The sequence below is a fragment of the Salmo salar genome, chromosome 28 (genome assembly GCF_965601325.2).
Source record: "Salmo salar chromosome 28, fSalSal1, whole genome shotgun sequence".
NCBI classification, from domain to species: domain Eukaryota; kingdom Metazoa; phylum Chordata; class Actinopteri; order Salmoniformes; family Salmonidae; genus Salmo; species Salmo salar.
Window position 1 is genome coordinate 28,807,556 of NC_138318.1, and position 21,919 is coordinate 28,829,474.

The window sequence follows — 21,919 nt, forward strand, 5'->3', positions numbered from 1 at the left end:
CACCGTGTTTTCTGGGAAAAGACTGGGCGTGTTTGCTTTGCATGGGTCTGGTGGTAACCTAGTTGGCGCAAAACAAAGAAATGCCTGAAACTATATCCCCTACATACTGGTCTTGACAAGAAGAAAAAAATATTTTTCACTGTTCAACCAATCCAGTAAATGTAGAGGAGGAGTTAAGATGGAGTGTCGCCTTGTTAACGTCCAAAAGTGGAAGTTGTGTCACAGGCTCTCAGCAGAGGCTAGGCACTTGCAGATCTCTCCTTAGAGGACAAATGGAATGGTTGAAAATTAGCAAACCCTGCAATACCCAGGGCAACGATCTCGCCCACTGGAAAGTCTTCCCCAGACAGTGGTTAGTACTTGCCCTTGCTCATGAAATATCTACTCTAGTGAAAATGGGCTTCCATAAAGTTGTTCAACAATCTTAGGCAGATGGCCAGGATATGGATTAACTCTGACTGTCTTCTACTTGGGGTGTCAACCATCAAACCTGAGACTGGTGTGCTGTTGGTAAGTAGCTACATTTTGTTTATAGCTAGCTAGTTATAGCTCTCAAAAATGTTAGGCGCCATTCTACCTTTTCCCTGTAGTTCTCAGCAATTAGCTTTGCTTACAACTGCCTCATGTGAACTACAGTCCCGACGCTGTGTTTTAACGTTTAGAAACATCAATAATCATCGCTTGAGATACAGATTTCGAAACATTATGGCCCTTGTCTTTTATCAGCGAGAAAAAATCCTTCAAATAAAAAAAATACACTTACTGTAGCAGTTTTGAACAGATCCATACAGCTATGGAGCCTCCATCTGACCAAACTACACTTCCGCTACACTTCCCAAGTTACGCTTACATAGTTGTGCAGAGCATACTAGATAGCTAATTTGCACAATGGTCGCCTCTTGTCTTCCGTAAACAAATGATGTAACATGTGTCACGTCCTGACCAGCAGAGGGCGTAATTGTGTTAGTTTTGGTCAGGATGTGGCAGGGGGGTTTTGTGTGTGTGAATGGTTGTGTTGGTGATTGCGACTCCCAATTGAAGGCAGGTGTGTTGAGTTGCCTTTGATTGGGAGTCCTATATAGGAGTGTGTGTTTTTCTTTGGGGTTGTGGGTAGTTGTTTGTGATCACTGCTTGTTTAGCATGTCACACTGTTGCCGTCGTGAGTATTGTTTTGTTTGGTTTTCCAGTGGATACTTTACTTGTTTTTTCATCAATAAACATGAGTATCCACATTCCCGCTGCGCCTTGGTCCATTCCTAACGACGGTTGTTACAACATGGAGATATGGCCGTGTGGGAACACTAACCCTATCAAGCAGTGTATCAATTTAACCTTTTGTTTTTTGAAAATTATATGAAATATAAGGACCTTATGCTTCTAAAATCGTACCGCAAGCAATGTTACGATTGAGCATCGGGGCTCTTAACAAAACACCTTCGTCCAATGACTCTTATGTGTAATGTAATGGAACTGAGAGTCATGATCAAGGGCTAGCTAGCTACATGCCATTCTTTGATAGGCTTTGCCTCTATGATACTAGGCTATAATACTGTGAAGTATATAGCTACATTTATAGCCTCTCCTTAACATATAACGGGAGAGGAAGATTTGCATATCTAACGTTGCACCTGAAGACAAGTTTGATCCCTGCTAACTAACGTTAGCTAGCTAGCTCATAATCAAGCAAACGTGACATGTTTGATGCATGTTGCCGGCTTTCTTTCAATAATGTTTTAACTCAAACTGGCTAGCTACTGTCATTATAGGTTTTGATTGAATGGCAAAGACACACCCATGAAACACCCACATCAAACCACACCCCCAACACAACTCTTGTTTGCCTTCTCTCATGGCTGCTAGCATTTCTTAATGACCATTGATGAAAAACAAGGCCAAATCAGGAAGTGCAGTTGACCTTTAAGTTTATTCCACCTGAGTGAGTCTGACAACAAGTCAGAGACCACTATGATAGCATACCAAATGCAGTAACTGAAAGTGCAGATTATGTTAGGGTAATCCAAAAGTTACATTACTGATAAAAATCTTGGACAGGTAAGTAGTAACTGTAACGGAAAGTAACCTACCCAACCCTGTCCATGGACAGCAGAATGTATAGAAGCTACTTTAGAAATCATTTTCTGTCTGCAAATCTGCACTAAAATTCCTCAAGCCACTGTGTCTCTGACAGGGAAACAAACAGACAAACGGGAAAACAAACAGGAAGTAAACACATTCCCACCAGAGGCTGTTTGGTGATGACAGAGGTGAGCCAGTCCAGGTCCAGGCACTTGTAGACCACCAGGGTAACCAGGGAGGTGTGTCTGTACTCGCTGGGGGAAAGGGGAGCTCCCTCTGGGTACATCAGACGGACAGTGGTCCTGGAGCCTGCGTCCCTCTCAAACCCTGACACTGGGGCGTTGTTCATCCTGAGAGGAGAGAGAAGAGTGTGAAGGGGAAGGAGAAAGAGGAGGGGAAGGAGGTGAGAGAGGAGAAGCAGGAAGACACAGCTTCAGACAATACAAATCTAATCCAGTATATCCCCTTAGTGACCAGGAGTGGTAGAGGTTAGTTTGGTTGCTTTGATGTATTTATTTTAGCCGTCTGGAATACTAAAACCGGGATTGGTTATAATATCAGAAACAGAAGGGGTCATGAAAAATATTATCTGATTTAAAAAGATTGTGCTTCTTTTACAATTACATTGATTGTTTGTTTGATTGGTCATTCACCTGATGATGATGTCATACTGGTCGATATGGGATCCCAGGTGGCTGCCATGTAGCACCCCTCCACTGCCCACCACCACACACCTCCTACAGCCCCCACCCCTACCTCTCCCCTCCAGGGATGGGGGCAGGCCGGGATGAGTTAGAGAGGCCAAGGCCCTAGCCACCCTCTCGTCACAGCCCTGGAGGCCCAGGGGAGGAGCCAAGTCCCAGGGAATAGGCCTGTTTGCTGCAATCCCCGGCTGGAGGAACACAGGGATGTCCTGGAGGTCTGAGGAGGAGTCCAGGGAGAGGAGACGAGACACACACCAGCCCGGATGGCAGGGCTGCACAAGCAGGGAGGCAGAGCGGTTTAGTAAGACCTGGAGGAGAGAGGAGAGGGGAGAGGGAGGGGGAGGTTAGTAAGACCTGGAGGAGAGAGGAGAGGGGAGAGGGAGGGGGAGGTTAGTAAGACCTGGAGGAGAGAGGAGAGGGGAGAGGGAGGGGGAGGTTAGTAAGACCTGGAGGAGAGAGGAGAGGGGAGAGGGAGGGGGAGGTTAGTAAGACCTGGAGGAGAGAGGTGAGGGGAGAGGGAGGGGAGTTTAGTAAGACCTGGAGGAGAGAGGAGAGGGGAGAGGGAGGGGGAGGTTAGTAAGACCTGGAGGAGAGAGGAGAGGGGAGGGGGGGGGGGAGGTTAGTAAGACCTGGAGGAGAGAGGAGAGGGGAGGGGGGGGGAGTTTAGTAAGACCTGGAGGAGAGAGGAGAGGGGAGAGGGAGGGGAGTTTAGTAAGACCTGGAGGAGAGAGGAGAGGGGAGAGGGAGGGGGAGGTTAGTAAGACCTGGAGGAGAGAGGAGAGGGGAGAGGGAGGGGGAGGTTAGTAAGACCTGGAGGAGAGAGGAGAGGGGAGAGGGAGGGGGAGTTTAGTAAGACCTGGAGGAGAGGGGAGAGGGAGGGGAGTTTAGTAAGACCTGGAGGAGAGAGGAGAGGGAGGGGGAGTTTAGTAAGACCTGGAGGAGAGAGGAGAGGGGAGAGGGAGGGGGAGGTTAGTAAGACCTGGAGGAGAGAGGAGAGGGGAGAGGGAGGGGAGTTTAGTAAGACCTGGAGGAGAGAGGAGAGGGGAGAGGGAGGGGGAGTTTAGTAAGACCTGGAGGAGAGAGGAGAGGGGGAGGGGGAGGAGGAGTTTAGTAAGACCTGGAGGAGAGAGGAGAGGGGAGAGGGAGGAGGAGTTTAGTAAGACCTGGAGGAGAGAGGAGACGGGGAGAGGGAGGGGAGGTTAGTAAGACCTGGAGGAGAGAGGAGAGGGGAGAGGGAGGGGGAGGTTAGTAAGACCTGGAGGAGAGAGGAGAGGGGAGAGGGAGGGGGAGTTTAGTAAGACCTGGAGGAGAGAGGAGAGGGGAGAGGGAGGGGGAGGTTAGTAAGACCTGGAGGAGAGAGGAGAGGGGAGAGGGAGGGGGAGGTTAGTAAGACCTGGAGGAGAGAGGAGAGGGGAGAGGGAGGGGGAGGTTAGTAAGACCTGGAGGAGAGAGGAGAGGGGAGAGGGAGGGGGAGGTTAGTAAGACCTGGAGGAGAGAGGAGAGGGGAGAGGGAGGGGGAGTTTAGTAAGACCTGGAGGAGAGAGGAGAGGGGAGAGGGAGGGGAGGTTAGTAAGACCTGGAGGAGAGAGGAGAGGGGAGAGGGAGGGGGAGGTTAGTAAGACCTGGAGGAGAGAGGAGAGGGGAGAGGGAAGGGGAGGTTAGTAAGACCTGGATGAGAGAGGAGAGGGAGGGGAAGGTTAGTAAGACCTGGAGGAGAGAGGTGAGGGGAGAGGGAGGGGGAGTTTAGTAAGACCTGGAGGAGAGAGGAGAGGGGAGAGGGAGGGGGAGGTTAGTAAGACCTGGAGGAGAGAGGAGAGGGGAGAGGGAGGGGGAGGTTAGTAAGACCTGGAGGAGAGAGGAGAGGGGAGAGGGAGGGGGAGGTTAGTAAGACCTGGAGGAGAGAGGAGAGGGGAGATGGAGGGGAGTTTAGTAAGACCTTGAGGAGAGAGGAGAGGGAGGGGAGTTTAGTAAGACCTGGAGGAGAGAGGAGAGGGGAGAGGGAGGGGGAGGTTAGTAAGACCTGGAGGAGAGAGGAGAGGGGAGAGGGAGGGGGAGTTTAGTAAGACCTGGAGGAGAGAGGGGAGAGGGAGGGGGAGGGGAGTTTAGTAAGACCTGGAGGAGAGAGGAGAGGGGAGAGGGAGGAGGAGTTTAGTAAGACCTGGAGGAGAGAGGGGAGAGGGAGGGGGAGGGGAGTTTAGTAAGACCTGGAGGAGAGAGGAGAGGGGAGAGGGAGGAGGAGGTTAGTAAGACCTGGAGGAGAGAGGAGACGGGGAGTTTAGTAAGACCTGGAGGAGAGAGGAGAGTGGGAGTTTAGTAAGACCTGGAGGAGAGATGAGAGGGGAGAGGGAGGGGGAGTTTAGTAAGACCTGGAGGAGAGAGGAGAGGGGAGAGGGAGGGGGAGTTTAGTAAGACCTGGAGGAGAGAGGAGAGGGGAGAGAGAATTTAATAAGTCCTACAGCACAGTTTAAGCAGTTTAATACACAAGCCTCACCCAAATATACAGTTGAAGTCGGAAGTTTACATACACTTAGGTTGGAGTCATTAAAACTCGTTTTTCAACCACTCCACACATTTCTTGTTAACAAACTGGAGTTTTGGCAAGTCGGTTAGGACATCTACTTTGTGCATGACACAAGTACATTTTCCAACAATTGTTTACAGACAGATTATTTCACTTATAATTCACTGTATCACAATTCCAGTGGGTCAGAAGTTTACATACACTAAGTTGACTGTGCCTTTAAACAGCTTGGAAAATTCCAGAAAATGATGTCATGGCATTAGAAGCTTCTGATAGTCTAATTGAAATCATTTGAGTCAATTGGAGGTGTACCTGTGGATGTATTTCAAGGCCTACCTTCAGACTCAGAAAAAATAAATAAAAAAATCAGCCAAGACCTCAGAAAAAAAATTGTAGACCTCGACATGTCTGATTCATCCTTTGGAGCAATTTCCAAATGCCTGAAGGTACCACATTCATCTGTACAAACAGTAGTACGCAAGTATAAACACCATGGGACCACGCAGTCGTCATACAGCTCAGGAAGGAGACGCGTGTTGTCTCCTAGAGATGAACGTACTTTGGTGCAAAAAGTGCAAATCAATCCCAGAACAACAGCAAAGGACCTTGTGAAGATTCTGGAGGGAACAGGTACAAAAGTATCTATATCTACAGTAAAACGAGTCCTATATCGACATAACCTGAAAGGCCACTCAGCAAGGAAGAAGCCACGTCTCCAAAACATCATAAAACAGCCAGACTACGGTTTGCAACTGCACATGGGGAGAAAGATCGTACTTTTTGGAGAAATGTCCTCTGGTCTGATGAAACAAAATTAGAACTGTTTGACCGTAATGACCATCGTTGTTTGGAGGAAAAAAGGTGAGGCTTGCAAGCCAAAGAACACCATCCCAACCGTGAAGCACGGGGGTGGCAGCGTCATGATGTGGGGGTGCTTTGCTGCAGGAGGGACTGGTGCACTTCACAAAATAGATGGCGTCATGAGGATGGAAAATTATGTGGAGATATTGAAGCAACATCTCAAGACATCAGTCAGGAAGTTAACGCTTGGTTGCAAATTGGTCTTCCAAATGGACAATGACCCCAAGCATACTTCCACAGTTGTGGCAAAATGGCTTAAGGACAACAAAGTCAAGGTATTGGAGTGGCCATCACAAAGCCCTAACCTCAATCCTATAGAAAATTTGTGGGCAGAACTGAAAAAGCGTGTGCGAGCAAGGAGGCCTACAAACCTGTCTCAGTTACACCAGCTCTGTGAGGAGGAATGGGCCAAAAGTTACCCAACTTATTGTAGGAAGCTTGTGGAAGGCTACCCAAACATTTGACCCAAGTTAATTTAATGGCCAAATACTTATTAAGTGTATGTACACTTCTGACCCCTGGGAATGCAATGAAAGAAATAAAAGCTGAAATAAATAATTCTCTCTACTATTATTCTGACATTTCACATTCTTAAAATAAAGTGGTGATCCTAACTGACCTAAAACATGGAATTTTTACAAGGATTAAATGTCAGGAATTGTGAAAGAAATGAGTTAAAACGTATTTGGCTATGGTGTATGTAAACCTCCGACTTCAACTGTTATGTATTCATGTATTCATGTGCTTTTGTGTGTGTTCAGTACCATGTCAGTGTGTTGGTTGTCATTAGCCCCTGACAGAGGGTCTGAAGGTATAAGAGCAGGGATCAGAACAGCAGAGTAGCATCCCACCAGCAGCACCAGACTCAAGGCTAGGTTGTTAGTCCTGGAATAGAAAGGATATACATGAATGACACACACACACACACACACACACACACACACACACACACACACACACACACACAGAGCCACACCTGCTGAGTAGCATCTCCCTGGTGCCAGGTGTAGGTCTCCTGTGTGTAGCAGGTGTTATCTCAGTGAAGTCAGCATCAGGCACCGGAGGAGAGCTGTAGTCATCTGGGTCCTCCACACTAAGGTGTTTCAGAGTCACCATGCTGACCTGGGGTCGGACCAGGGAAAGGTAGGATCAGGATTGGGCTTGTGGCTAGGGTTAGGGTTCAGCCAGATTGTGGCCATGCAGCAGGGGTGGCAGGTAGCCTTGAGGTTAAAGCGTTGTGCCAGTAACCGCAAGGTTTTTGGTTCGAGTCCTGGAGCTGACATTGTAAAAAAAGCTGTTGCTGTGCCCTTGCTGGACAATGGTGTTTCTGGCTGTTACCCCATCCCCTGCAGGTGCCTCAGTGAGAGTTGGGCTATGCAATAAATGCATTTTCATTACAGGGCAAAAATAAACACCCTTCAAATTATTATAGTGTCACACCAGGAAAGGTTAGGGATGAGATCCTATTTTTCTGTGCTTGTCCTGAAATCCATTAGATCTATCCACACCAAGACATTGACAATATTGACTGAAGGTTGCTGTTGCTAGCTAACTCTTCACAGCCATTAGTAAACTTAACAAAGACATATCTCAGTGACAAACTTGGCTAAATGAAGGTTGAATAGAACAATTCTAAATATTTTATATAAGAAAAATAAAAGAGAAATACCTACCTGAAGACTAGGGGCTCAGAGATGTTAGAGAAAGTCTGTAGACAGCAGTTGTCTGTGGGGTTCTTCTGTCCTCCATGCTCTGGTGACGACAAGAAGGCAAATTACTCTAATCAGCTAAAATGGCTGCCACACTAAACTGAAGATGTCCCTAACCGCTGATCTGAGGTCGGTTTTGTGTTTGTACTACTTGTGGTAAACGTTAAGTTTAAGGTGAGGGTGAGCTGATTCTACATCTGTGTCAGAGAGTGTGTTAAGCTCTTGATGCACCAGTGAACTCTGCCTCCTCCTTCCTAACTGAAAATTAATAATTCACCTACTGTTACACAGTAAGACGGTCAGGCTCACAGGAATAACAGCCGGTGTGTGTGTGTGTGTGTGTGTGTGTGTGTGTGTGTGTGTGTGTGTGTGTGTGTGTGTGTGTGTGTGTGTGTGTGTGTGTGTGTGTGTGTGTGTGTGTGTGTGTGTGTGTGTGTGTGTGTGTGTGTGTGTGTGTGTGTGTGTGTATGCTAACGTAAACTACCGTTCAAAAGTTTGGAGTCACTTAGAAATGTCCTTGTTTTTTAAAGAAAAGCACATTTTTAGGCTATTAAAATAACATAAAATTGCTCAGAAATACAGTGTAGACATTGTTAATGTTGTAAATGACTATTGTAGCTGGAAACGGCTGATTTTTTTATGGAATATCTACATAGGCGTCAAGAGGCCCATTATCAGCAACCATCACTCCTGTGTTCCAATGGCACGTTGTGTTAGCTAATCCAAGTTTAGCATTTTAAAAGACGAATTGATCATTAGAAAACCCTTTTGTAATTATGTTAGCACAGGTGAAAACGTTTGTTCTAAATGAAGAAGCAATAAAACTGGCCACTTTAGACTAGTTGAGTATCTAACTTCATTAAATAGTACCTGCAAAACACCAGTCTCAACGTCAACAGTGAAGAGGCGACTCCGGGAGGCTGGCCTTCTAGGCAGAGTTCTTCTGTTCAGTGTCTGTGTTCTTTTGCCCATCTTAATCATTTATTTTTATTGGCCAGTCTGAGATATGGCTTTTTCTTTGCAACTCTGCCTAGAAGGCCAGCATCCTGGAGTCACCTCTTCACTGTTGACATTGAGACTGGTGTTTTGCAGGTACTATTTAATGAAGCTGCCAGTTGAGGACTTGTGAGGCATCTGTTTCTCAAACTAGACACTCTAATGTACTTGTCCTCTTGCTCAGTTGTGCACCGGGGCCTCCCACTCCTCTTTCTATTCTGGTTAGAGCCAGTTTGCGCTGTGCTTTTCTTTCAAAAACAAGGACATTTCTAAGTGACCCTAAACTTTTGAACGGTAGTGTATGTGCAGAAATACGGGGCCATCTGTACAAATGTAATAACTTTTGTGTATGCCTTTTTACATTAATCCGTCTGAGCACGAAGGCATACACATATTGAGGCTTGTTCTGTGCACTGCTCTCGGCCCATGTGTTCTGGTGATGTCACACACACACAGCCTAAGTAATACCTATATTTATTTACTGCTCTCTAATGTCCTCTTAACCTGAGATTTATATCAATCACCATGACTCATCCTGCTGGATCACACATTTATTACAGCTCAGATAAGTAGCATGCTCTGGTGGTGGGCTGCTCAGTATTTTAGCCTGACCTTTGCTATCAACTGCTTTTCAAAGGTGTGCATGTGAAAGGGTGGTGTGGTGTGGTGTGTGTGTGTGTGTGTGTGTGTGTGTGTGGGGTCGGGGGGGGGGGGGGAACTGTGAACAACATTTGTAACATACAAAGGCTTTTGTTACAGACTGATAAACCTACTGATATTTGTGTCAAACTGCATCCATAAAGGACGATCTGCGACGCCGGTCTCTGATTGGTTGCTTCACAGTATGAGCCTTGCCGATATTTACAAGGTATCACTTGACGCACTTATAAATAACGTAATCGTCCAAAACTGTGTGTTTACAGGCCTGGAGTCTGGAGGCCTTGTGAAACGACAGCTAACAGGGCTGGCACAGGGGCAACAAACGCACCCTGTGCTCATACCTCTAGAGCGTGTGTGTGTAAGGGGGTGGGGGGGTCACACACATGCACACATACACGCACTCCAGGTCTACAGTAGTAGACCTGTCTACTAGGATTTCACAATGCCCCTGGTGAGCCTGGCATTCCAATTAGGAAGTATAAGATCATCTGGACTGCCACATCCCAGCTAGTAACCAACCGGTCCCCTGAGCAGGAATACTGACGTTTAGACAGACAATCTGTTTGCTATTCAGCTGTTAGAACTGTTAGATGTAAATTGGAAGTGAGAATTGTGAAGTTGTTTCAACCACAGGTTGTGTTTCTGTCGTTTTGTTTCTATTTCAACCCTGAACGGACACCTCAGTATGGAGGAGGATGTGCAGTGGGCTTCCAATGTGACAGCAGAACTGGACCTCAAGAAGTCTGAGGTAGGGGGAAATGATCAGTTATTTAGACCGTTTTAAATTCAAGATGCATTCTAGTAGTAAAATGGTAACATGTCATTGCGTCATCATAAACAACAATGGTGTATTACATTTTATTTATTTTTAAATATTTTCTGGGTAACAGTTTGTTTTCAATTAAAATGGTCAGAAATAAACAAAAATAGCTTTGAAGCAAATTTCTCAAGCAAGAATTATACTAGGACTGAGTAAGGAGGGGAAAACTGAAAACGATCTGTTATTGGCAGAGAGGTTTGGAACTCTCTTTCTTATTGGTCTATTAACGAATATACAGCATGGTGATGTTACCATGGAAGGCCAAAACTCCATCCCACCAAAACAGGCTGAAATTTCAGGAGATCTTTTCAAACAGCTCTTACACTAAAAGGGCTTTATCATAATTTTCACAATTTCACAGTATTATTTCAACCTCATAGTGTGGAAATTATATAAAACACAGGAAAATATCTGGGCCTTTAAAACAATCACGTATCCTACTGTACATATTAACATAGACACAAACATGTGTACACACACCCGCACATACATGCACTTGCATTAGCTGGTGCAAACTGTGTGAGGCTGAGTGACCTGAGCTAGCCTTTGCTGTGACTGTGTGACTATGTGTGACCCATTGACTGTATAAGAATGGACAAAGCCATCAATGACGTCACACCATTCATTCCAATGTGAAGACTCAATGGCACATTTAAAGCTCAGGAAGTCAGTTTTAGCTTGCTAAGATGGCGTCTCTTGGGGGTGTGGGGGGATTCTCAATAAATAAATAAAATGCCCAGTTTGAGCTACTTCAGGAAGTGGGGTGAACGACTGCTCACTCTCATTGATTATCTCAAGTTTAAGTCCGACCGGGGACTGCAGGCTGCCGGTAGCAACAAATGTATCCTTTTAACTTGTTCTTTGTGAGATTGTTTTATAATTCCTTCAAGGACATACTGTACATCTGGTGTAATAGAAGCAATTATTGATACCGGGACTGTCTTCTGATTTTTATTTAATTTTTTTCACACAAGTATTGACCATGAAGATTGCCATTTTCCCATTCAGTAGTACATAGGTGGATCCTGCTTTCTGAAAACTTTCTGAAAACAACAGCCTGCAGTTCTCTGGTCGGCCATGAACTTCATGGCTTCAATGAGAGGGGGCAGTTCTCCCCCTGGTGTGACCAATAGTTAACTGAGGTATCTATAACCACGAGACCCTTTGCTGCTTCTAAAATAGTTTACAGCTTATTAACTTAACAGCCTGACCTCTGACCTACAGTAGGCTATCTATAGTACATTGCTACATCTTTACAACTAATACATGAAATCAAGTAATTACTGAATTATAAATAAAGTAATGTCCTTGATTATACAGGTATTTTGTTTCATAGACTTTCATAGACATTTGTATGTCATGGTGTCTGCAAGGATTTTACTTCAGGATTTTTGTCTATATCTGTTCATGTTTTTACCATTCTAATATCATCATTTCAGTTTGAATATTCATTTGAATTCATTTGAATATTCCATGCAAAAATACATGATATTGCATGGACAAGTGATCTTGTAGATTCCTCTATGATCCATGCCCCTCAACAGATGGCTTGATACTGCCTCCAGGGAGAGAGCAGAGTTAAATCTCACCTTCCTCTGCAAGCAGACAGATTTGGGATTCACAGATTTTAATGAATGACTTAATTTATACTTTCTTACACCAGCAGTTCAGCACTAGAGGGCAATTAGCTTGTTAGTTATACATTATATTTACCACTAATCTCATGTTACAGTTTTGTTCATCGCTTTAGTGCAATATTTAGTGCAAGCTGTGGTACATTTTCACAACTCTTAGTACAAAATGCAAAACAGATCATCAAACAGGAAATTGTTCCAAAACTTTAAGCACATTTTCAATTGACTAAGTACAACACACAAAATCATAAGTCACTTTTTCACAAAACTTAATCAGTGTTTTATCTAGAAATGTTTCACGTTACGTCACGACTTCCGCCGAAGTTGGTCCCTCTCCTTGTTCGGGCGGTGTTCGGCGGTCGACGTCACCGACCTTCTAGCCATCGCTGATGCATTTTTCATTTTCCATTGGTTTTGTCTTGTCTTCCTTCACACCTGGTTCCAATCCCATCAATTACATGTTGTGTATTTAATCCTCTGTTTCCCCTCATGTCCTTGTCGGAGATTGTTTGATTGTATGATATGTGCAAGTTATGTTCTGGTGTGTGACGGGTTTTGTACCCACTTTTATTATTTTGTATATTTTGGTTTTCGGAGTTTTGTGAGCACTTATTAAACGACTCCGTTTACACCAAGTTCGTTCTCCTGCGCCTGACTTCCCTGCCACCAGCACGCACGCACCCACTACATTACAATACATGTTCATATAAAGCAATTGCCTTTCACAATGCAATGCTCACATGACTTTTGATATGATTATTTTAGTAAAATACATTTTACTATTACTTAATCGATAATCACTTAACTGTTTGGTAAACCTACAAATGTTAAACGGGCTTGTCTACTACAGATTTAGAGAACTAAATCATTAAAATGTATGTCTGTAAAGTAGAAACATAAAAAGTATTATATATTAATTATTGTAATTTTAACTAGGCAAGTCAGTTAAGAACAAATTGTTATTTGTTACACCAGCCAAACCCGGACGACACTGGGCAGATTGTGCGCCGCCCTATGGGACTCCCAATCATGGCCAGTTGTGATACAGCATGGATTCGAACCAGGCTGTCTGTAGTGACACTGTAGTGATGCCTCAAGCGCTGAGATGCAGTGCCTTAGATCGCTGCGCCACTCTTGAATGTACTACTATGACGATGACTATTATGATTTTACTTCACAGTAAATAAAATAAAAATCTGTTATTGACAAGATCAGAGATGTACTGTATGTAACAAATCAAAGTTTACTGGTTGCGTACACAGATTAGTAGATGTTACAGCAGGTGCAGTGAAATGCTTGTATTTTTAGCTCCTACAGTGCAGAAATATATACAATACCAATAGGAAAATAATACAGAAATATATACAATACCAATAGGAAAATAATACAGAAATATATACAATACCAATAGGAAAATAATACAGAAATATATACAATACCAATAGGAAAATAATACAGAAATATATACAATACCAATAGGAAAATAATACAGAAATATATACAATACCAATAGGAAAATAATACAGAAATATATACAATACCAATAGGAAAATAATACAGAAATATATACAATACCAATACGAAAATAATACAGAAATATATACAATACCAATAGGAAAATAATACAGAAATATATACAATACCAATAGGAAAATAATACAGAAATATATACAATACCAATACGAAAATAATACAGAAATTCGAAAACAAGAAAGAAATGCATCCTCTATACGGTAAACATGTGTCCAAAATGACGTTTCTGGGGTCTTTTTGATCAGGAGATTTCATACTGCTTTACTAAAATATCATTGGCCAATAGAGTACTTTAATACTGGCTAATACAGCACTGTAATACCGTAATATATGCCATTTAGGTAGCAGACACTTTCATCCAAAGTGACAACAGTCCACATATTTTGGTATGTGACCCCAATGGGAATCAAACCCACAACTCTGGTGTTGCTGGTGCCATGCTCTTACTAACTGAGTCACGTACAGGACCACTACAACACATAACTACAATACAATACTGTAAAATACAATAGACGATTACAATGCAGGTGGAAGATGTATGATTTCCATCCCCATGAGCACACTACCCTCCTTCAGGCCATGGATTCACCATGCCAAAAGGTTTATCCCCAGGTGCATGAACAATTAACATATTTACTGTTCATTCTTTCTATGGGCGAAATGCTCAAAACAGGCTTGATACAAACTAGTGCTGCTAAACATTGTTTCCTTATTTTCTTTTATTTGATTACATGATGAAAGATGTGTCCAATGATCACACCTTTGATCACACATGGGATAGAAATTATGGAAATGTGATGTTTAGTCAATTTTAATGGGTAGTGCAAGTGTATTGCCTGATGTAAAACACCGTGTAATGTATTGCACTTTACAGTACTGGAGCTTACTACATTCAAAGGGAAATTTGTTGCTATTGGATTAGCTGGTTGTTCAAATGACTAAACTGAGAAGATATCATTATGTTGTGTTTTGGTGATTAAACCAATGTACTCATTATATTTCACAGTAAACTTAGATTTTGGATCAATGGTTGTGTGGTGAAAGATGTCTGCAAACAAAATGAATGCATAATGAAAGGTTTTGATTGTAAAATGGCTGCTTTACGAGTGTTGCCAATTTGGAGTTTTGTACAAACAGTTTTTAAAATTCACCACATTCTTGTGAAAATAGTTCCAAAGCGGTTAAAGAAACTGTAAACATAAGTACTTTACTGCAGGTACAGAAGGGTTACGCCGGTTTTCTACAAATGGAAAAGAATGTTTTGCTTGTCTTTCTATTTTTGCATTTCTGTTTTAATTGTAAAGTATATTAAGGTGTGTTTTTCAATTCACTTTAGAGTTATGATTTGAATATTATTTCTATGCTATTAACCAGCGTCGCAGAGCGCGAGCAGTGAAGCTGGGACATATAAAGTGGGACACACCTGAACAGGAAGAACCAGGCAGTGAACCCACCAATCACAATGTTGAAAGCATCCAGGTAAAGTCAAAGGAAAAATAAATAAACTTCTGATACATTTGGTTATGTGCTCACCCTCAGTTCCATTAGTCTGTGAATCCTACATTCTAAATCCAGGAATAGTTTCATGTCAATACATTCTACTTAGCTCTCTTTTACCAGGCTTGTTATTGAGACAATATTTGATTCTATTCACCTGTATTTTATGAAGAACACACAACCTATTCACATCTATCGCAAGAGGCTGTTTCTATTTCCCCAAGGTTGGTTAGTGCCAACATCATTGTTCTATTACCAGATATTTTGCTGAGAACATGTTCTCATTTACGATCACAACCAGGCTATGAGGTTACCGTGCTATGAATGTATCTGGCCATTAGCCACTTCAACATGAGCCCCTGGCATCTCTGCTTTTCCAGGCACTGACCTGACCCTCTCACACCCTCTCCCCTTCTATCCCCTGTAGTAAATCAGGTGGAAGCTAGCTACTGTTCAAACAGCTGTTGGTTTACACTAGACACAAAACAAAGGAAGGGAGGCCAGTCACTCATACCAGACTAGGGCTGGTGTATGAAGAATGAGCGAATAGTAATACTTTAAATAGTTAAGACAATATTAGATATCATTCATTACACGATGAATGTAATCTATCTCGTGTCGTGTTTTGGCAGTCGTATTCTTTATTGTTGTTATTATGTCAAGGTAGAGAGAGAGAGAGAGAGAGAGAGAGAGAGAGAGAGAGAGAGAGAGAGAAGGGGGGGGGTACCAATTCTGAGTCAGTCTGTATGAGAGTAGAATCTAATCTTCTGACCACCATCTTGTCTCCCCTAGCCAGAGGAGAGAGAGAGGAAATCATTTTCAGAGGGGAAGATAGTTGATCAGGGAGGACCAGAGAGCATCAAGGAGATCTGGAAGTTGAAGAAGTCGGGGTCCTCATCCAAGTTGGCCATGGACATACCTGTGGTGAGGCAACATTTATATCAGATTTAGCAATATTTATTTTTGATGACCGGAACAATGCAGAATATACTCTGTTAGTCATTTTGAAGAGTGGGACCAGGGTTTGCTGATTCTGGATCAGTTGCTAAGTCCCAGAGAGTAACACAAACACGTTTTTATGGGTCTTTGTGTTTGTCAGTTAGGACCTGTAGACACTTTTGACTTCATGAAGGCAGCGACTCAGGGTAAACTCAAAGTGGTGGAGAAATATCTGGAAGATGGAGGAGACCCCAATTTCAGTGATGAGGAAAGTACTTGTCTGTATGGTATACGGTCAACTTATCATGTCACATGATCTGGATTTTAACCTTTATTAAGCTTTTACATAGAACGATTAGTTTTACACCGAACGATCTAGCACGATCCTCAGACAATTGCTTTAATTTTTGGTCTACTTCCCATTTCTGGAAAAGGCTCAAAACAAAGGTTAAAATCCAGGCATGTGACTTCACTTCACAAAAGATATGTATTTACTTGTTGAAAGATCTGGCTTCAATAGTTCAAAGTTCAACTGTATTGTCCAAGAGGTAAATTGAAATGATTGTGGCCTAGCAATCTGCAATGGCCTTGCACTACTGTAGCAGTAGCACAAAATATATATTTTAAAAAAATTGTACCTTTTATCTTAAACAAAATAATTTTAACATTTCAACATCTTACATAATTTATAATTTTCCAGTTAAGGAGGACAGCACTGCACTTTGCCTCCATCGAGGGACACTCCACCGTCATCCAGAAGCTTCTAGAGAAAGGAGCTAACATCAATTCTAAAGACCGGGTGAGAGACTTGCCATTAATACTGTATGTTCTAAAGTCAATGTATGTTGCCATGATAAAAGCTATGAAATTACATAATTGACATAATTGTGTTTTTAACTCCAATGCTAAGGAACAAATGGACAACTTTTTTTTTTATCACATATACAGCATGTAACATCTATATAACCTCAAGTATTGCGCTGATAATTGTATAATTGCTAAGGTTATAGGGCTGTGGAATGGAAAGCTGGTGATGAGTCAGTTGTTAAGCCTCAGACATTGTACAGCGAAGGTGGCCATGTTGTGTGTGTTCCAGCTGGAGTCCAGAGCTGTTCACTGGGCCTGTAGAGGAGGAAGTCTAGCTGTGATCAAGGTCCTCCAGATATATGGAGCTGACCTCAACATCAGGGACAAGGTGAGACGTGGGTGTGTGTCATGATGCTTTTGTGCGACTATAGCCACTGACATTTCATTCATTATGGAGTTAGCCAGCTAACAGAATGGCCATCTACCCACGGCCTTATCATTTCACCAGTCCAGGGTTGTCCTCAGTGGGGTTAAGATATATTAAGAACAGACATGTTTATTTGTCATTTGACATGTAGAATTGGGAAGATTTCAGCTACAAGGAATTGTTATCTGCAGCATCTTTCACAATGTATTTCACATCAATCCCGGTGAAGAGGGGGAAATGAGGAGAAATGCGCCCATGTTGGCTGTAACTCTCTCTCTCTCTCTCTCTCTCTCTCTCTCATCCCTAGCTGATGGCCAGCCCTCTCCATGTGGCCACCAGGACAGGCCATTCTGACGTAGTGGGACACCTGCTGAACAGTGGAGCCAAAATCAACGCCAGAGACAGGGTAGGACGTCATGCTTTCTCACTGCATCTTACCTGGTCTAATATGATTTTGTAAGCCAGTTTTGTGTGGTATTGGTGCTTAAAAAGCCTTTTATCATTCCTTTCCTCTTGAAATACAATAAACAAACATCCTCATTGTAACAATCTGGCTCATCATCTTGGTTGTCCTCGTTGTCATCATTATCTTGGTTGTCCTCGTTGTCATCATTATCTTGGTTGTCCTCGTTGTCATCATTATCTTGGTTGTCCTCGTTGTCATCATCATCTTGGTTGTCCTCGTTGTCATCATTATCTTGGTTGTCCTCGTTGTCATCGTTATCTTGGTTGTCCTCATAGTGTTGTATTGTATTTGTGTATTCCAGGAGGGGGACACTCCGCTGCATGATGCTGTGCGTCTGGGCAGATATAAGATACTCAAGCTGCTCATTGTTGGAGGGGCTGACACCAGGCTCAAAAACCATGTGAGTATCACATCTTCTCAAATAAAACTTGAGGTTGGCATAGACATTTTCTATTCAAATGTGTCTTTTTGCATCAGTGTGTAACTGTTTGTACAATCACGCGTCTGTGTGTTTCAGGAGGGATTTACAGCAGTGGAGCAGGTGAAAGAGTGGCAGTTTGACACCAAGGAGACTCTGGAAAAACTGGACCAGCTGAGGGAGGTGGGTCTGGTACCCCCACTGGTGCCTACCTAACCAGACCACCAAATCAGCCTTCAGCCCTAAACCTCCACATCCCACTGGTACCTATCCAACCAGACCACCAAATCAGCCTTCAGCCCTAAACCTCCATGTCCCACTGGTACCTACCTAACCAGACCACCAAATCAGCCTTCAGCCCTAAACCTCCACATCCCACTGGTACCTACCTAACCTTACCACCAAATCAGCCTTCAGCCCTAAACCACGTCCCACTGGTACCTACCTAACCAGACCACCAAATCAGCCTTCAGCCCTAAACCTCCACATCCCACTGGTACCTACCTAACCTTACCACCAAATCAGCCTTCAGCCCTAAACCTCCACGTCCCACTGGTACCTATCTAACCAGACCACCAAATCAGCCTTCAGCCCTAAACCTCCACGTCCCACTGGTACCTACCTAACCAGACCACCATTTCAGCCTTCAGCCCTAAACCTCCACGTCCCACTGGTACCTACCTAACCAGACCACCAAATCAGCCTTCAGCCCTAAACCTCCACGTCCCACTGGTACCTACCTAACCAGACCACCAAATCAGCATTCAGCCCTAAACCTCCACGTCCCCACTGGTACCTACCTAACCAGACCACCAAATCAGCCTTCAGCCCTAAACCTCCACATCCCACTGCTACCTACCTAACCTTACCACCAAATCAGCCTTCAGCCCTAAACCTCCACGTCCCACTGGTACGTACCTAACCAGACCACCAAATCAGCCTTCAGCCCTAAACCTCCACGTCCCACTGGTACCTACCTAACCAGACCACCAAATCAGCCTTCAGCCGTAAACCTCCACATCCCACTGGTACCTACCTAACCAGACCACCAAATCAGCCTTCAGCCCTAAATCTCCACATCCCACTGGTACCTATCCAACCAGACCACCAAATCAGCCTTCAGCCCTAAACCTCCACATCCCACTGGTACCTATCTAACCAGACCACCAAATCAGCCTTCAGCCGTAAACCTCCACATCTCACTGGTACCTACCTAACCTTACCACCAAATCAGCCTTCAGCCCTAAACCTCCACGTCCCCACTGGTACCTATCTAACCAGATCACCAAATCAGCCTTCAGCCCTAAACCTCCACATCCCCACTGGTACCTACCTAACCAGACCACCAAATCAGCCTTCAGCCCTAAACCCCACATCCCCACTGGTACCTACCTAACCAGACCACCAAATCAGCCTTCAGCCCTAAACCTCCACGTCCCACTGGTACCTACCTAACCAGACCACCAAATCAGCCTTCAGCCCTAAACCTCCACATCCCACTGGTACCTACCTAACCAGACCACCAAATCAGCCTTCAGCCCTAAACCTCCACGTCCCACTGGTACCTACCTAACCAGACCACCAAATCAGCCTTCAGCCCTAAACCTCCACATCCCACTGGTACCTACCTAACCTTACCACCAAATCAGCCTTCAGCCCTAAACCTCCACGTCCCACTGGTACGTACCTAACCAGACCACCATTTCAGCCTCCAGCCCTAAACCTCCACGTCCCACTGGTACCTACCTAACCAGACCACCAAATCAGCCTTCAGCCCTAAACCTCCACATCCCCACTGGTACCTACCTAACCAGACCACCAAATCAGCCTTCAGCCCTAAACCTCCACATCCCCACTGGTACCTACCTAACCAGACCACCAAATCAGCCTTCAGCCCTAAACCTCCACGTCCCCACTGGTACCTACCTAACCAGACCACCAAATCAGCCTTCAGCCCTAAACCTCCACGTCCCACTGGTACCTACCTAACCAGACCACCAAATCAGCCTTCAGCCCTAAACCACGTCCCACTGGTACCTACCTAACCAGACCACCAAATCAGCCTTCAGCCCTAAACCTCCACATCCCCACTGGTACCTACCTAACCAGACCACCAAATCAGCCTTCAGCCCTAAACCTCCACGTCCCACTGGTACCTACCTAACCAGACCACCAAATCAGCCTTCAGCCCTAAACCTCCACGTCCCACTGGTACGTACCTAACCAGACCACCAAATCAGCCTTCAGCCCTATACCTCCACGTCCCACTGGTACCTACCTAACCAGACCACCAAATCAGCCTTCAGCCCTAAACCTCCACGTCCACTTGTACCTACCTAACCAGACACCACCATTTCAGCCCCTGACTTGGTGCATAGGGCTTACCTTCAACTCCCATCCTGGACAGGCACAGTGTGTGCAGGCTTTTGAGTCCTCTTAGAAAAAATAGTACTATCTAGAACCTAAAAGGGTTCTTTGGCTGTCCCCATACCCTATTTGGTTCCAGGTAGAACCCTTTCCACAGAGGGCTGTATATGGAACCCAAAATAGTTCAATCTGGAACCAAAAAGGGTTCTTCAATGGGGACAGCCAAAGAACCCTTTTGTAACCCTTTTTTCTAAGAGGGTATCTCTCAAATGTAAATCAAAACTAGACGGTGAAGTGAGGTTTGTGCCCAGTGGGCTACCGCATAATTGATCAAGTCAGTTCACTGCAGACCTACAGTCATGGCAAACTCTCATCATCTTGTTTTCTGGTTATATTTGATGTAACAGGATTGTACCGTTACAGTAGTGGCCTGATAATATATTCTCTACTCTTCTAGTGTGTGTCTGCATGGCTCTCAGGAACATAAACCAAGCACTTTTACTTGTTATAAGCACTTTTACTGTATTTGTTATTTATTTCCTGTATACCCATGCCCCTTATGTACATGGTATTTGATTAATGTGTTATCTGCAGTGTGTCTTTCTAGGACACAACAGGCTGAAGTTCAGCGATTAGTTCTGTGTGCTGTTATACCAACGAGGGTGAGACTGCTGCTTTCATGTCATCTGCTTTTGCTGAAAACACATTTTTAGAAAAGTCCTTTCAGCTGAGCAGTGTGGTGCTGGTGACTGGACTTAAAAAAGCAGCTCATTGGCGATTCTCTTCTGAAGAGCTTTAAAACCCCTGAAAAGCTGTGTTCTTGCATTTGAATCGACATTGAATTGAAGTCTGTGCCTAGTGGGGACACTATCTTGGCATATAGGCTAGTCACCATATATTCAATGTAAATTGCAGATAATCCATATGAGAATCCAAGATTCACAGTACATTCACTGCTGGCTTTGCTCTCCAACATTACACCATCCATGGGGATATTAAATCAACAAATGATGTACAAATGTATGTCGAAGTGCATTTTTGTTCTTGTTGTTAAAGGTCTTTATGAGCAGTATTTTATGAGCAGATTTAAAATACTACCAATGCAGTAGGCCCATGTGTTGATTGCATCATCATAGTTTCATATCAGCATTAGGTTTTGATTTGAAAACACATTTGGTTTATCCTCCACCATTATTACAGTAATTAAAACATTGACTGTCCATCAGCAGTTGTTCCACGTTTAAAGGTCACTGAAAAACTGTCAAATTGACAGAGGCTAGAGTCACAGACAATGTTTAGTTAACACTGGCTCTATTGTCTCTGTGGTGCCCCAGGGGTAGATGGGATGGTTGGGGTGGCTGTTTTTCCTTTGTTAAACCCCAGGATTGGGTTAGAAATGTGTGGACATACTTCCGTGGGTCCAGTGGAAATATTTTCCTGTTGTCATCATAGGTACAGTCCTGCCTGAGGGAAAACGATCTCTA

The 21,919-nt window shown here is 44.0% G+C and overlaps 2 protein-coding genes across 2 annotated transcripts in view; one reads left to right on the forward strand and one right to left on the reverse strand.

The window, feature by feature from the left end:
• st3gal7 (ST3 beta-galactoside alpha-2,3-sialyltransferase 7) overlaps positions 1-8,079 on the reverse strand; it is a 117,335-nt gene extending 109,256 nt beyond the window's left edge. The window contains exons 1-5 of the mRNA XM_045710061.2: positions 7,836-8,079; positions 7,139-7,284; positions 6,927-7,047; positions 2,730-3,088; positions 2,240-2,426 (exon numbers count right to left, since the gene is read on the reverse strand). Of these exons, the coding sequence (XP_045566017.1) occupies positions 2,240-2,426; positions 2,730-3,088; positions 6,927-7,047; positions 7,139-7,278 (807 nt within the window). The 5' untranslated portion in view covers positions 7,279-7,284; positions 7,836-8,079. The remainder of the gene's footprint in view (positions 1-2,239; positions 2,427-2,729; positions 3,089-6,926; positions 7,048-7,138; positions 7,285-7,835) is intronic.
• ankrd2 (ankyrin repeat domain 2 (stretch responsive muscle)) lies at positions 233-21,454 on the forward strand. Its single transcript, XM_082970548.1, has 10 exons — positions 233-510; positions 10,212-10,275; positions 14,889-14,993; positions 15,804-15,935; positions 16,111-16,214; positions 16,647-16,749; positions 17,047-17,145; positions 17,492-17,590; positions 17,952-18,050; positions 18,168-21,454. The coding sequence occupies exons 2-10, from the start codon at positions 10,213-10,215 to the stop codon at positions 18,282-18,284; spliced, it is 921 nt and encodes a 306-aa protein (XP_082826674.1). The 5' UTR covers positions 233-510; position 10,212; the 3' UTR covers positions 18,285-21,454.
• Positions 21,455-21,919: the final 465 nt, after the last annotated feature.

Coding starts and splice junctions, on each gene's coding strand:
- ankrd2 (XM_082970548.1), top strand. CDS start 10,213: ATGGAGGAGGATGTGCAGTGGGCTTCCAATGTGACAGCAGAACTGGAC. Junction 16,750..17,046: donor ACATCAATTCTAAAGACCGG/GTGAGAGACTTG, acceptor TGTGTGTTCCAG/CTGGAGTCCAGAGCTGTTCA. Junction 17,591..17,951: donor AAATCAACGCCAGAGACAGG/GTAGGACGTCAT, acceptor TGTGTATTCCAG/GAGGGGGACACTCCGCTGCA.